Source organism: Serinus canaria, chromosome 1, assembly GCF_022539315.1.
Source record: "Serinus canaria isolate serCan28SL12 chromosome 1, serCan2020, whole genome shotgun sequence".
NCBI classification, from domain to species: Eukaryota; Metazoa; Chordata; class Aves; order Passeriformes; family Fringillidae; genus Serinus; species Serinus canaria.
Genome location: NC_066313.1, coordinates 98,475,990 through 98,492,936, shown reverse-complemented (window position 1 = coordinate 98,492,936; position 16,947 = coordinate 98,475,990). Strand labels below are relative to the sequence as shown.

Here is a 16,947-nt window from a genome sequence, read left to right as displayed (position 1 = left end):
CTGCAGGACCATGCCCTTTCTGCCATTGTACTTTTGCCATCCCTCCACCCAGGCTCCTCACAAATCCTGAGGGAATTATCCATCTCAGGCTTGCCAAACAGCATTTACGTCCCGGCCCCAAAAGCATTAAAGACCTTAACTCTGCAGCTACTGTGTAAACTGTTGGAGGCACACACTTACCTGGTCAGTGTCACCTCCTGCAGCACCCCCAGACCCAAGACAACACAGGTTTCCTCTTCTCCCGCCCGCAGAAAACCCTCCTTTCCCACGTAGGATTTCAGTCAAACATTGCAGCCTTCTTTCTGCCTGCAGCTTTTGTGCCGATTCCCGGCAGGCAGACGTGAATAGCTCATATAAACTTCAAGCACAAAAGACTTTGTTTCCTAGGTAACTCCCCCCCCCCCCGCCCTAAGTTTGATGCATGCATGCAAAAAAACCCACCCTTGCACACACTCAGAGACACACACACACACACACACACATACACATACACACACACACACACACACACACACACACGCTGCATTTGTTGCCGAATTCATCCTTCCCTGGATGACAAAGAAGCACTGGACAAAGCAGGCAGAGTGACCCTGGCTGCCAGAGCTCCTGCTCTCCAAGCAGTGGCATCACCAAATGGCCAGAGGATAAATACCTGCTGTCGGTGTGGCATTGTCCAAACCATTTCCTACCGTTTAGGAAAAAAAGAAGGGGCAGTTGCAGAACATGGCAAGAGAATAAAATGCAATTGCTAATGCTATTGAGTCTGTTCGAGTTCAGGCTTTTTAAGGGAGGTGATAGGGGGAGGCAGCTTTGTGGCCTTGAGCTCCTGAAACCTATCCAAGGTGTGAAGAATGAAAGAAGGGGGGGAAAAAGTTATTATTGTGTCTTACTGACATGAGAAAAACAGAAATGTCTTCTTTTAGCACAGTAAAGTTAGCAAGTGAAAAGCAAGCAAGAGGAAGGGTTAGGATCTGGAAGGGAGAAGAGTGAGACAGGGCTGTTAATTGAGGATTGCTTGTTTTTCCAGTACCTTTCTACTCCAGGGGGTCATGTGGCAACACTCAATTGGGGAGGGCGAACGGGTGCTGTTAAACTATAAATGTGAAATGTGAAAAAAAAAATTAAAATTAAAAACATACACAAAACAATTCTTGTAAAAGCACATAATTTTTGTCTGGATAAATTAGCATCAGAGCCAAAATGAGCAGAGATTTTCACCCTGTTTTCCTATTGATGGGTTTATTCCCCACAGTAGATTGGTTTGGATCCCTGTGAAGTCTGTACTGGTTTTGCTTACTTGAATTAGACAAAACTGCAGTGAAATTGGTTCAGCCTCCTTGTACAGACATGCTTGAATTGTCCCAAGAATGCCTTGTATTGACTGAGTAACTCAAACTGTGTTCTGCCTGGAGCTGAAGCAGTGCACGATACATATCCAATTACATTATAAATGTACATTATTTCATAATGTAAGGGATTTTTTTTTTCAAATTTTTCTTCATTTTTAAGCAAATGGATATAAATAATGATGCTGATGGTAATTTATCAAATACATTGATTGCTATGTGTTTCTGATGATACCACTATTTCTCTAAGTTTGCATTCATTGTGGCAAGGTGACAACAACCAGTTGGCTTTTTGTCACTTTTGTAACACTTGAAAGGACCAATAGCAATGGTCACAACGTCCTGGGTCTTGGTGAATCCCTATAACTCCAGAATCCTCTTCTGTCAAAAACTCTAGTTTGTTTGTGGCAATGTCCAGTTTTCAAAATCAAGGCGTGAAGGACAACTGACTTCTTTTGAAATAGGAAACCAAAAAAAAGAGATAAAGAAAACAGCTCTGTTGACAGCTCTGGAAATCTCTAGCACATATTTCTTGGTAGGGGTTATTATTTCTCCATGCATTAGTTAGACTAATTATGCCAGATAATTCCACAAATGTTTTTCCTCCCAGCCATTATCAATCATTACCAACACTCCTGTGACAGATGAACAAACCTGACTTTGAAAGATTTTGCATTATATGGTCTCTTCTCAGGACAAAAAGTTGTAGTGAGTCTCAAAAGGCCTAATCCTGCATCTCGTCCTACTCCCTTCCTAGAGAGGCAACATCTCCTGCTTTTCCCTGGTTCCTGTGTACTCATGGGAAGCCTCCAGATGAGCTGTCCATAAGGCTTACAGGAGACCAGAGTGGGGAAATCAAAAGAGAGCTGTTCCCAGTGAACATTTCCTGCAGCTTAGTTTTTCCCAGGCCAGTGGAAAACCAGTTCTCCCAAGCTGGGAAAAGTCCTTATCTCGGGAGCAGCACCTGTGTTCATGCAGCAAAGGCTGTGGAGATACTGAATCAGTCTGCTTACTTCTGTGATACCCAAGGATGGTCCTCTGACCAAGTTTCCAGACACCTGCTCTAAGCAGACTGACTGCAGGTACAGGATGCTTGAAATTCAACTTCCTCATGGAATGTGCTAGAGGATCTCTAGGGAGGGTCAGGACACAGGGAGACTAATGCTGCTGAGGTGACAAGAGTTCAGGATATGAAAATCTTTGCAATATCCCATGTCCTGTGATTGTCAGTGCACAGGGACCTCCTGCCCTGAGCTTCAAGCACTGGTACATGCAAAAGCCACTCAGGGGCAAACCTGTCCATGAGAGCAACAGCAGGACCTCAACTTTGGTCTCAGAGATAGCAGTGTGGGCTACAGGCAGACAAGCATGATATGGTCATCCATCTGTCTGTCCCATCAGTGCAGCTCTGGTTCCACATACTTACAGCCATCCTTTGATGTGCCAGAGGCTCAGGTCCCTGCTTAAGCATGGCAGGACAAACTTCCTAGGTAACTTCCTATCATTAGAGATAGGACAAAAATGAAGGTCACCAGCAAAATTTCAGTTTCTGCTGTCACAGCTGTGCTACTGAGAAAGGTGGTCCTACCACTGCCTTGCCAAGGGGTCCTGAGGGCACGTAGTGCCTGTTCCCATGTGGTGCCTGTCATTGGGGCAGCTGGGGCATGCTGGCACAGAGCAGCAGCCTCAGCATTTCAACACCTCCATGCTGGGGGAGGGAGTGAGCTGCTGCTTTTCAAAAGTTCTCATTCACTTAGAAAACCAGAATATCTCTAAATGTCCTGAGTAAACACATAATGAAGCAAGAAATAATTATTATAAACCCAAGGCAGTTCTGGTCTGATGGGCAAATCTGAAGTTAGGCAGTTTTAAAAGTGAATTTCTTTTGTGTGGGTGTGCTTGGCAAACAGAAACAGTGATAATCATTCTGTTAAATACAAAGCCAGAATACTCTAAGTGTGCATTTTTCTTTAATGGGCTAAGATTGCTTTAAAACTAAACTGGTGCATAATTGCTTCAGTAGGGATTTGTCACTGACATATGTGAGCATCTTAATTTCCTGAGCTATCCCATCAACCTCACTTGCAGAGGTGCTATTGTGCTCCTGAAAGTGCCTTGCAGTAAAAATCTTGTTGCATATGCACGTGACCTGATCTCTCAGTGCTCCGTGTCACTTCAGTGTGGAAGTCTTTGGATTGTGTGCACTACAACAAAATAGTCAGATGCCCAAGTCTGACTAGTCAACAGAGCTTCCCCTTCAGAGAAGGAGATAGTGGCCCTGCTGAGGAGCAATTCAGCTCACCTTCCTTCAGCACTTAATTTGGGCTGAGATGAAGCACCCCTGAACATCACACCCTAATTTTAGGAAGAGCATTACTAGCACATATGTAAGTCAGGACTCATCATTAATAATTTTAATTAATTAAAACCTTAAAATATCATCAGGACAGCAGCAAAGAAGCAAATCAGCAGTCAACAAACTTGCCTGCCTGGCAAGTTATGAGTCTGCCTCATTTATTGTCCCAGAGCTGGGATCTGGAGAAAGAAATAAATGGGTCAATAACAGGACAAAAATGCCACTTCTGCCCCTCTTCTCTTTTCCATCCCCCAAAGCTCTGAGACACGACTGTTTTTCAGCATTTTCAACATACAGGAAAGACTGGTTCAATAAGCATAATTTGTGTTATATCATGTACCTAACCTGCCTTACCTATAGTGATTACCTTCCAGGAGATTCTGGGATTTCAAAGTTAGTGCACAGGGCCTATGGAACACAGTGCAATGGTGACAGGAAAAACATAAACCCAAGAATAAATAAACAATTTTTCCTCAGTTAATTAAAGATTGAGAATGCTAAAGCCTCATCAAGAGCGTTTATCCTCAACATGTTTGTTGAATTTAGACATGGCTGGGTTGATTCCTTCCCCCTCAGCTGTGTTTGATCAGGCAAGCAAGGCATTATCTCACAAGAGATTTGGGTGGCAGAGTCAAAGCTCTCAGCAGCACAAAGCTGGCACAGTCTTGGGGAGGGCAGGAGGTGGCTGGTGCATGCTGCTACACAGTGCTATTCTCAAGAGGATTACTTCTGACTCCTGCTGCCTAAAAGCTGCAGCTAACAAAAACCATAAGGGATCAATATTATTTCTAACTTTGGGCTTCTATTGCAGTAGGTGGGGGAAATTTCCCTCCCAGGATAACCTTATGAATAAAGTGGGTGGTATTCACCCAAGCAGAGCATCAGCATGTTGCTTCAGCATCTGCAGACATTATATATTCTGTTGTCTCCAGCAAACAGAATTTGCTTTCACCCTGTGGAAACACAGAAATAAGGTGTACAGTACATCCTGACATCTCATTTAAGAACAGTCATTCATGCACTGAAAAGGCAACATGTAGAATAAGTGTGAATTAGTGTTCAATCCCACATTCCCATGAGTACAGTACTGACTCCTGGGGCTCTGGCTGAAACCTCTGTGTATCCCTCTCTCTGCCTGTGAAAGGGAGAGCCTGCTGCTTCCTTAAAGCACAGAAGTTAAGGAAAATGGTATTTATTTACATGATAGAAAAACCAGAAGGTCTAGAGAAAGGAGAAAAAACACTAATAAAAGGCTACCAGCTTTCCAGGATTTTCAGAGCACAGTTGACTACTTAATTAGAAACTCATAACTATACAGCAGCTTTCTTATACAGTCAACTGATGCTGAAGAGAAAATAATGGGAATATTTCTGGCAGTGCTATTTTTTGCTGCAAATCACAACCCTGCTCACCTGCCTGCTCCCAGTCTTTATATTTCTGTATGTTTCATTCTCCTCAAGTTTTTATTTTATCTGCTTGTGGGTGTTTTCTTTTCTTTTGGAGCATCACAAATGCAATCAGCTAAAGTACTGACAATGCTTAACAATTAATGTATGGCTGTGGTGTTTTGACAGGGTAAAGACAAAACTAAGACATGTTTCATGACAGAAGTCATACCACACATGGCATTTCAGCAGACAAAGGTACAAAATAAACATCCCACAATACAGGGTAGTAGTTCTTAGGCTCATTGCACAAATGGTGCTATACGAGTTTAGTCTGATGAATTAAGTCAGGTAGGTTTTATTTCTAACAGCTTCAGGCAGGATTTGCACACAGAAAGTGTAGAGCCCAACTCATGCTTGTCCCTTAACTCAGTTGTTTCTTACTGAGGTTTCATCTGGCTTCAGTAGAAAACTCTGTGAAAGTTAGTATATTCAGTTGTACTTCCTTCCCTTTGCTGTGCAAAGCATCCTAAAGCAGACCACAGGGAATATTTCTGAAATGGCAAGGAGATGGAATAAAATTACCCAATGCCTTATTTTCCCTTCACATTTGCTCTAGCTGAGGCATCGGAGACAGAGAAACCCTGTCTGGAAAAACCTCCTGCTTCTTGTCCCTTAGATTCCTGCTCAGATTATAATTATGAATAAACTGACACTGAAATTTGTGCAATTGTGAGTTTAGATTTCCAAATACTGACTTCCCTTGCTCCATCTCCTTGGTTTTATTATAAAAGCTGTGCCACGCGGGGATTGAGACAGTGTGGTCCCATAACAGCCTGAACTGGAATGCAGACATTTCAGAGCCTTGCTGGCTGGACTTGGGGAAACCCAAGAAAGAAGAATTGCAGAAAAAATTAAAGAGAAGTCTGAAATGCAGTTGGAATGACACAGCATCTTCACACTCAGTGACTGGCCTCAGCAGTGCTACAGGCAGGGTTGTCATGGGAACATGTGTAAGAAATATTCTCCTCATTTTAGCAAGTCCATAACTTTCTCATACTCTCCTCAGATTATTTTCGGTTTGGTTTGGGTTCTTCTCCTTCATTGACAAAAATGCCTGAATGAATGATATTTTTAAATGTGTTTAGTTGGATATTTCTTTAGTATAGAGAGAGACTAAGTATGCCAGTTTTTCAGCTTTAAAAAGGAATGACTGGAATGGATAGGAAAGTTAAGTGAAGTCATGTCTGCAAAACCATGAGGAGCATGGAGAAAGGGAATGAGAATGCAATGCTTACTGTTTCTCATAGTCTGAGAACCAGAAGGGATATGATGAAATTATGTGATACTGGGTTTGAAACAAACAAAAGCTACATTTTCATACAGATTTTTAAAGTCATTGTCACAGGATGCTGTTGAAGGTGTAAATTTGCTAAAAATTTGGATTAAACAAGTATCACAGTCAACTCAGAGAGGTTCTTTGGTGGTTATTATTCTGTGTTTGATCTCTGGCCCAGGAACTCTGTAACCAGTTTCTGTATGAAACTGGAAGGCTAAATCATGGGACAGTAAACAGCATAAACCATGCCCTGTTCTTATACTCTGTCCTCAAGGATCCCCTTCTGGCCTTGGGGCTAAGTGGACATTTCATCAGCCAAATCAGGGCATTTCCTGTAACAAGAGTAGACATGAAAGACCCTATTCCATTTCTAGTTCTCTACTCTTTCTCCACAACAAAATGATCTTGTGATGGAACAGTCCAAAACATCCTTCCAGACCCATTTATATTGGCATTACTCGCTTTGAACTTGAATTCATTTGTCCTTTCTGGGAATTTGTGGGACTTCGACATCTTTCTCCCTGTAAACAGAGCTGTGATTAAAAGTGAATCTTCATCTGTTGTGATTGATTTTCTCTAGTTTTAGTATGCAATATGCAAGATCTTTGGAATAGCTCGTAGCCACCTAATTAGTAGCAGCAGCCAAAAGGTACACACATAGGGAACCTTGGCTCAGACTTAAGTGACTTGTTTTCTCAGTAACTTTCACTGGTGGTGGTTCCCACAGGTCTCACAGTGGTAATATGAACATTCCTCAAAATCAAGTTTCTTATTTGAATATCTTAATACATGCATTTAACTTAGATAGCCAGTTTGGAAAAGTCAGACCCTGTAACTTTCAAAGATTTCCCGGCTTCTCGTTGATCCCTTTCCTAGTTTAAAAGAAACACAAAAGGGGGCTGTTTTGGTTGTGTAGTATTGCTCCCTTCAGCACCCTCCCAATGCATCAGAAGAGTAGAATATACACCATACTGCTGTGCCATGAATAAAAATTCTTGTGGATTTAGCATCTTTAGTTCCATGATGACTAGATGATACCATCAACAGGAATCAGATATCAAACATTACTGGCAGTCCCTGAAGGAGATAAACTTTTGCAGATGTCGGTCAAAAAAAAGCTTATGCCATAAGGAGCAAGCTAGCCAATAATAGCATTCTCAACTTTTTCTTGTAATGGTATCGTTATATCCTGAAGGCTGGAACAATATCAATTAGCTATTCACTGTTCCAGTGCCTTGTAACAATCTCTGATTAACCTCTGCCAGACAACATTCATGTGCAGCTTCATCTTGCCTTATTCTCTTTCAATTTTTAAGTTGCCCCATTTACAAGGGGTTTTCTCAGAAATCTGTCAAGGCACTTTGAAATACTCTGGGTGCAGAGTTTTTGCAATTTCCAAAGGAGAACATTGCTTGATGCCTTGAAATCAACAGAACAACAGTCCTCCAAGAGCTCTTGTTTGCTTCTCCTTAGGGGAACACTGAACCCAGTCAGCTTCCAAAAGAAGGTCTGATATGGGTGGGCACAAAGTTTAATGTTTTTCTTCTTGAAAAGAAAATTGTGGAGTTTCAGATATAGCCAAGACACCTGCATTCAGCATGACTTAATTTTGTCAACTAATACAGGGCTCAGAGAGTTGCTCACTATTTGTTATTATTTTGTGTTCCACAGATGGAAGTAATGTATAAAATGCACTGGTTGTTTTCCAAACACAGCAAAGATTCAGGCCTTTAAGCACTGTGTATGCAATTTCAAGAGATGCCTTGTTCCCCATCTGATACCAAGAGAGCTTTATATTCAATAGCCTGTCCAAACTATCATCTCTAACTGGTTCTGATCCTTAACATGGCATCACCTTCCCTTTACCTTTCAGTGACCCTACCACAGCACTAGCTCTGATCATGACTTGATCTGATCATGAAACAGATAATCCTTTTTCTTCTTTCTGTCTTCAAACTCTTTTCTGTCTGTCCTTTAACATCAGGATATCTCCTTTACGTTGAATCATAAGGCCTTCAAACTTGACCTAGCCTGCAGTGATGGTGATGCTGTCCTCAAAATTAACGAGGTAAGCAGCCAAAAAGCTGAAACAGTCAAACTAATGCAAATCTTATTCTGTATTTCATGCTTTTTAAATGAGAAACAAAACTTTTCCTATGGACTGATTGGCTGATGTTTTGGTCCCTGGGCAGGTGTGACTCGTTTACATTGTGTCTTTTACACTATGAGTGCTTTAGCATTACAGTATTTAAATGTGGTTAATACAATGGATTAGGATGAATGTACTTGGATTTTTAATCTAAGTAAGTGATGATTCAGTGTGGTGACTGAATCATCACTGAGCTTATAATGTACTCACAGGTGTAGCATCTCTTGAGATGCCACTGTCCCTGACCTGGCAGATGCAGAGCAGATCTATGACAACCTGACTGAGGGCTGGCATTAGACAAATGCTTCACTTGAAAGCCAAGTCCAGGCCTGATCTGCACCTTTTAAATAATGCAATGGCTCTTAGTACAGGGCAAAATTACCTACTATGACACTTCTGTGAGTGAAACACCCAGAGCCACAGAAATATCAAAGTCCAGTTGAAGCCAGTGAGAATTCTGGACCTAATCAGAGTTAAAGTTGTCAATCTAGCACATTTCCCTTAACAGTGCTAAATACCATATTGTCAATGCTAACTTGATTTCAAATCAGTGCAGCAGTGGCAAGTCAGCACAGATATACAGGACCAGATCTTTAGCTGGAGTTCCTGCTTGGCTGGTAGCAAGGACATGTGTGAGATATGAAACATCTAAAAAACTGCATGGAGACGAACATTGCCAAACAGGATTATGAAAAGTGTGGCTTCTTGTAGCTGGGGTCATGCTCCTGAACCTCCTGCACACACACAAGCCTCAAGCTGGCACTCAAAAGCCCTTGAACGCTTTGCTCCTGGCAATGCTAATGCCAGGGCTGAAATTACAGCACTTTCTGAAATTATGGGAGGGTCCTCAAAGTGCTACCTCTACAGCCTGAGTGGTGAATGTAGAGGATTTGTGGAGGAATGTGTGAATAAGAGCATATGTGTGCTGGCCACGGGTAAAAAAGAAGAGGTTTCTGATTGAAAACTGCCACCCTGGGGCTGGCTGCTGGAAGCTGTGACCTGCATTTTACTGCTGACCGTCTTTAAGGTCAGCTCTGCTGTACTGCATCAGCTTGGGGAGGGGACACTTGTGAAGCACTGCCACACCTGGGTCCCACCATGCCAAAAATGTATTTGTATGTGGTAGCTGTAGTGAAAGACTTACTGGTAGCAAATGCCGGTCCTTTATCGCTTGCCTCTTTTGGCTGCAGATTGCAGGGAAGGGAGGAAAGGGGGGAGCCACCACAGCAATGGGGCCCTGGACTTTTTGCTCTCTGTTATCACCTCGGCTTCGATGTTCTGTTTTGAATGAGAAAGAAGACACAAGTCTTTCAAAGTGTTAAAAACATACAAATATCTCTACTAACAACAGCGCAACAGAGACAGGTACGGGACAATGGACTCCAAAGACAAAGGTTCTTCTCTTCTCCAGTGGCTGGTACAAATCATCCCTGTTGCAGCTGGACATCTGTGTGCCCAGAAGAGCAATGCCCATACAGTACACCCCAGCATATGCACTGCAGCTGAATTGCTCCCAGATGAGATTTATACCATTTATCCCAAGAGACAATGGAGTTGTCTTCTAGGCACTTGAGACCCAAGGCCTGATTTCCAACAGGAATCTGCAGCTCCTATTGCCTTGAAATGTTGAGATGCAATAACTATGCCTGCATCCTATCCCTATAAAATATATTACTCTTAAGGGAAAAACCAGAAACACAGCTCCAGGGGGATTTTATTCCCTGGATGCATGGCAGTGCTAGGTCCTGAGCAGTAGCTTGACATCATGAAGGTTGTTGCAGTGGTAATGCTCAGGTTCCAGCATGAAGGAGACCATCCTGGGAAGGTCAAGTTCTCTATCCACCCTAGGCTCACAGGAGTCTTCTTTCAGCATGTGCTCACAATATTCAGTCCTCTTCCAGCATCAGTCCCAAGTCTCTTCCAGCATCAGTCCCAAGGTCTCTGGAACCTTCCAAGTGAATGGGAGAATGGACTCATGGACTTTCCATCTCTAATTTTAGGTGACAGATGATTACTGTTTGCATGGAGTGCTGCTGAAAGGAGAGAACATATTCACCTGCTCCACTAGCTGTGGTCCAATCAACAGTGTTTGCTGCTAGCATAGCTGTTTTCTGACCTAAAATTTCATTTTAATTGCTCCTGGTTAAACAGATAAAGAGATAATGAAATTCTGATAGAGAGTTGAGACACAGTAAACATGTTTAGAGTATTTTTCAGACTAAAATTTCATCTCCATATATGCAGTTATTTGGAAAATAAGATAAAAGCAGCACATGACAAGATGCCTGCTGAACCTGCACAGCTGCCATAAATTGTGGAGGATGGGAAATTGCCAGAACGAAGATTCGTAACTTTAAAATGATGGGACATTTTCTGGAGCTGCCTTCACATGCTGCTGTCAGGATTTCTCCTGCCCACAAGATGGCAGGCAAAGATCAGCCTGGTTCTGGGACAATTGCAAAGCAGAGCTGCTGAGAATAGAGAAGAACTTCTGCTCTACTCCAGCACTACTGTGGCTGCAATTTGGCTGTACCACTCTCTGCCATGCCATGAAGACACACTGCATCCACAGTGTGTTCCTGACCTAAAACCTGCAGAGACAGTCAAATGTGGTAATTAATTGGAACATCTTATCCAGCTAACAGATGCTCTGCAGTTCTAAATAATCGATTATTATTATAAGCTAATAACAGTAATAAATGAGCAAGGCAATTAGAGCTGTTGGTGCAAAACGCTTCAAGACAGGAGGCTGCTGCTGAACATTTTAAGCATGACCTGCATGGGTTTTCTCTCTCCTTATGGCACAGAAGAAAGATAGGCTTGTTTGCCTATTTTGTCTTATGTTCTGGTAATAATTTTCCCTTGATTAGGTTCCCAGTAAAAACTGGCCTTTCCCCATCTTTTGCCTCCCCCTTAAAGTGCTGTTGTAGGACCATCCAGATGTTTGCATCTAGTAAATTTTCTTTATGGCAGGAATCCAGGAGCCTGGTTATGACCCTGTTGCTCCTGCTTCCTCTCTGTATTGCTTTGAGACCACCAGTCTGCAGTTTTTCAGATGATGTCAGAAAATGTTCCCTAGCCTGGGAAGGGGAGACCTTCCCAACCCTTCCAAGCTGTCCAGGACATCTGTCACCTGACTTTTCAGCTGCCACTCTTGAAGGACACAGTCATCCTCCAGTATCATGCTTGGAAACCCTGAGCAGACAGCCCAGATTTTGTGGAAACTAATACCACAGAGCTCCTGTATCAGCCCTTATGAAGGGGGCTAGGACTAGATAATCTTTAAGGTCTCTTCAAACCCAAACCATCCTGTGATTCTACAGTTCTGTGATTCCTTAGCATGAGTACCTAAGTGTAGATCGGTGCCTACAGTTCTGTGTGCCTGAGCATCGTTCTGCTGCCTGGAGTGGACCATGGAGGAGTTTTGTGTGAGGAGCTGGAGCGTGGGGGAGCACCTACCTCTGCGCAAGGCTCGCAGGTGCTGCTTGGCGTGGTGGTGCAGCTCCTCCACGCAGGGCGGTCTGGTGGAGGGGAGAAAGATGTTCCTTTGCTGATGCCAAGGTGCGCGGTAATAGACACTCAGTTTGCTCTCTGCATCAAGGTTGGAGACAGCTGTAGGAGAAAAAATAGAGTGCAACATAAGAATTCCAGTCTCTCTTCCTTCAACCTAGCTGAAAAGGAAAGGTTCTTGTTTGGAACTGCATTGTCAAGAACAGGCACTGGGTTTGTTACAGCACCTTTACTCTCAATAAAATAGCAGCAAACCTTATCTTCTCTGTGTTTCCACATCATGTTATACCAGTTAGCCTTTAGGCAATGCCCTTTTACCAGATTGCAAATGGCACTATGGAGGCAAGCAGGTGAAATGATACTATATAGTTTTTTTATATAAATGGACAAAGGGATAATAATTTTATAGACAGCAAAACAAAATGCAAAGAATCAGTTTTTTCACAGTGAGATTTTGAGCAAAGGCAGTGGGAGGAATAGGTTTCCCATTTACTCATTCTCCTGCCAGTGTGTTCTTTCACTACATCATGTTACACACAACTAGTTTCTGAGACAAATTGCTAGTTCACTGCCTGCCAGGGCTGAACGACTGAGATTAACAGCTTGCCCTGCCGAGAGACTCTGACTGTCCCCCATCAAAAGAGGTTTCTCTAATAGACTGGGCCTTCTGAGGGACAGGAACACTTCAGTTCCTCCAAAGAGAAATCCCAGAAGTCTGCCTCTGAAAATTATATGAATCAAGTCCACTAAAAGTTTGAGATAATTTCTCAGGAGTGCTGGGACTCATGGGGGTCCCATGGACTATTCCCGGCCTCAGGGTACACAGTAGGTAGCATTCCAAGGGCTAAAGCAAGAGTGGAGGGCTATGGGAGATGCCAGCACTCTGCCCCAGCCAGCAGCAGGGAGCAGGCTCATCCTCAGCCCACAGAATGCAGCAGAGCAGGTGGCACATCCTCAGGGCTAGGCTTGTTCCTTCTGCCACAGGCACCAATACAGACAGGCTCCAGTCTAACGCCAAGGAGCTGCTGCAGCTGCTTTGCTCGCAGCACAGCACAGTGTGACACAGGCACCCTCATGCACAGGAGGTGCCTCCTGGGCTTCCCTTCCCAGTCAGCAGCCAAAGAACCAGTGAGCCTCACTCTGGTCCCCCCGCTGGCCATGCACTACTCTCCTTTGCATATTTGAGGGTCTCATCTAGTTTCCTGCTTGTGCACTCTCTTAGCTCTTTTGAGGGGTAGCCAGTGCACCATGGCAGAGAATGGCTCTTTGCTGGAGATGCTTTAGTCTTTCTTGTTTTGTTGCTTTCTTTAATGCAAAACAACATTCAGTCAGCCTGGAGGCAGACCAGTGCTTTGTGTAGAGAAAGAACTGGGAAAGTACAGTTGGAGAACAATAAAGGAGCAGACAGAAGAGGAGAAACCTAGGAACCATGCTGTCATGTGTGGGATAATGAGAGACCATCAGTTTCTTTGATTAGAAAAAACCCCAACAGTTCACCAAAATTTGTAGGTGTCATGATGGAGGTGGTGGTGTGGTATGATGAACAGACCTGCTGAAGCTCAGGTTCTCAGAGCTTTGGCAAAATGAAAGGACCCCAAACTCTCTGTCTGGTAGGGAGCCTTGCCTTGCTTATCAGTGGATTTTTGCAGGCAGGGTTTCAGTCATTTTTCAGCACATTTGCAGTGCTGCTCCATGCGACTGGCATGGTGTCAGTGCAAGGAATGGCACTGGGGGGAGGAAAAAATGATAGAGGAGGAAGGTAGCAGAATGAATGATGGCAACCTGTCAGTGCTTTTTCATCATGAGGATTTACTAATTAAATTTTTGACATTGCAAAAACATAATGTTGCCAAATTGCAGGGAGAGCTTTTGATGGCATGTCTGTCTGTTACCACTGCAGTAGGGCAATACCTCACTCACAGGAGCTGATTTTATATCTCCTTTACCCCTTGAAGGTAACAAAGCACTATGTCTGTTTTACATACAAGGTATTGAGACACAAATGCCCTGATCCTCTTCTGAGCCACACTTCCTCCTTGGGAATCTCAGCTCAGGACAAAATTTTGTACACATTAGTAACGATACCTCACCCACTCTTTGTATTGCCTAGGGCATGTGATATTCGTGATCACATAATGTACCCTGCAGGCTAATGAAAAGGCAGGCACAAGCAGTTCCTTCCTACTCCCAGAAAAATCTGTCTAGACTGAAGTGCTAGTAGTTGTCTGTGATGAATATCAGTAAGTGAGTGGAAAGTTTTACCTACTTACGAAATTTTCAGACATTTCATCAGACTAGAATAGATTTTGTTGCAAAATTTAGCTTGTAGAAAGCTATTTTGGCCTTGGCAACAGTGTTTTACAAATAGGAGTAGGAGCTGTGTTAATATACTTTTGTGAAACTTAAAAATGAAACCAAGTTCATGCAAGCTCTGCTACACACCTACTGTTGCAGACACACGTTGCTGTTGACAGATGGAATAGCATGACCTCTTAGCCACCCAGCAAGTCTCCCTTAGCCAGCAGTGCTGTGCACAGTGCTGTCCCGGGAGAAAAAACACAAAGACATTGCTTATCTTCAAATGATTGAGCATTAAGAAGCTTCCAGTACCAGCCAGCACCCATCCATGTCTTCTCATCTTTCCCTGCAGGATCTCTGATTCATGGTAACAGGGAGTATACCCTGCTGACACCAAGAAAACAGAAATACTGCACAATACTCGCTGAACTGACCAGTCCTTTAAAATACTCCAAAGTTGGAGTAGATTTTCTAGGAGGTCCAGAGTAGAAACTAAAAGTGCTGGCAAAAAACGCTACAAGGGGATGAATGTTCTCAGCCTGCAGTGGAGAAGAAGCTCAGAGGGAGGGAGCAGCACTGGGTAGGGTGGAGGATAATGCTGGCCCACAGATAAGTAAGTATAAACCCACAATGAATGCAGTTAGTCTGGATGTTTGTGGAACACCATCCCAACCTCAGAGCAGCAAAACTCGGAAAAAAACTCCTGGAAAGAGGCAAGAGGGAAAAAGCTAACCAGTGAGTAAAAGCCTGCCAAAAAAGGACCTGCTTCCATTCCATTCCTTGCACATTGTCCTTTGCATGTCCTTCCCTGTCCTTTGCACATTGCCTGTTCTTCTGCAATGACATTTTGCCTGGCCCTCACTGATTGCCCCTGGGAACTGGGCACCATTGCTGGGAGCTGAAGCCAGAGGATGCAACCACAGGAGTGGTCTGTGAGCTTTAAGGACTACTGAACATCTAATTTTCTTCACAGGACTGAATCTCTTACTTCCACTAAAAGAAAAAAGCCACCCCTGTGGCAGGGTAATTCAGCAGACAAAGGCCACTGGGCTAAGATCTAGAAGAAATGTGCAGTCAAAGATTTACCATATGCTTCTGCTAGGAGCTGGCATCAAATAGTAAGATTCCCTATATCTCTGTTCTGTGAAATGAGGATAAGGTATCTCTTTCAGCCAGCACTTCCTTTACTCAGAGTTTTACACTGCAGGCTGTTTTTACAATGCTGAGCCTGTGTGTGGCTGTAGCCCCTCAGCATCATTGTAACATGCATAATAAATAAAACAATATAGAAACTGTAAAGCCATAGTCTTTAAACCATTAACAGCTGGACATCACACTGAATGAGAAAAAAAGGCAATACAGAGATAGGAAATGTTACATTTCAGGCATCAAATATAGTCTGTTAACATATTTTTAGTGTGTGCTTCGATCAATTTAGACTATACAAGTGAATCATATAAACTATCATTTCATTTCATTCCTCAGTTAAAGTAATTGCTGTGGCTTTTTTTTTTTTTTTTTTTTTGTCTTGTGGGATGACAAAATGACAAGAGACCATTTAAATGGATTCTCTATTCCATTCTGGGGATCCATTAACATTGGCTGGTTTCCTAACAACCAGTGTCAAACAGATATACACTAATGGCTGTTCTCAAGAGAAGATTCTTGAAGATTTCCAAATAGCTGTTTTATTGAAGTTGATCATATTTATCATTTACAGTTCCTTCTCATCTTCGCATCCTCTCATTCTCTCTCTCTTTCAGCCAAGCAGAAAAAGGATCCTGCTATAGCAGAGCTGGATGTGGATGCTTGAAGGTTGTGCGGCTTTAGTGCACTCAGGCGTGCTTGTTCTAATAATAACACCACAAAGGGCAAGCAAGAAAGATTTCTGCTCTATTTATTTGATAGATCCAGGGGTTTCCCCCCACAACTCCGTCTGCTTCTACAGACACTTGCCTCCCCCCTTCCCAGACCCTTCTGTTTCTCAACTTTCTATTATTTCTGTGTGTATTATAGTTGCTATTACCTGTCAGGGGAAGAAAGAAAAAAAGATAATTTCCTATATTTCCTGGTTCAGAGAGAAAACACGATTTGCTGTAAGGTGTGAAGAAGTGTGCAGCCCGGAGGGAACTGGAGCAGCGAGCAAGGAAGTTGCCTACATGTGAAGGGCCAGCACCCGGAGCTGTCAGCACTGAATCCTGCACAGGCAAAGCTGAACTGGCAGCTATGGAATCCTTATTAAAGTAGCCAGGTTCCAAAAGACAAAACCCAAAATTAGAAAGGATCAGACTAGTAAATAAGCCTATTCCAGAGCCCAGTTTTGCTTAAGAGAGGCTGTAATGAGCCAAGCCCTTTGCAGGAGGCAGAGGTGCTGGGGGCTGTGCACTTAGTGAAACGCCACCTCTTTGCACACCCTGCTGCAGGGGTGCAGGATGCACCCAAAGGTTACTTGGCCAGCAGCCCCGTGCCAGGCTCTGCATAGGAAAGTGCTTCTTCTCCAGCATTAAGGTGGTTGACCTGTCATTTTAGCATATGCCATTTTTTCTGGTTATTTCATGTAAAAA

General features: G+C 43.2%; 1 protein-coding gene across 1 annotated transcript in view; it reads right to left on the bottom strand.

Moving 5' to 3' along the window:
* Positions 1-16,947, bottom strand: part of NHS (NHS actin remodeling regulator) — a 241,077-nt gene that overhangs the window by 11,033 nt on the left and 213,097 nt on the right. Inside the window, exons 2-4 of the mRNA XM_030234236.2 lie at positions 12,035-12,187; positions 9,720-9,853; positions 1,031-1,093 (exon numbers count right to left, since the gene is read on the bottom strand). Of these exons, the coding sequence (XP_030090096.2) occupies positions 1,031-1,093; positions 9,720-9,853; positions 12,035-12,187 (350 nt within the window). The remainder of the gene's footprint in view (positions 1-1,030; positions 1,094-9,719; positions 9,854-12,034; positions 12,188-16,947) is intronic.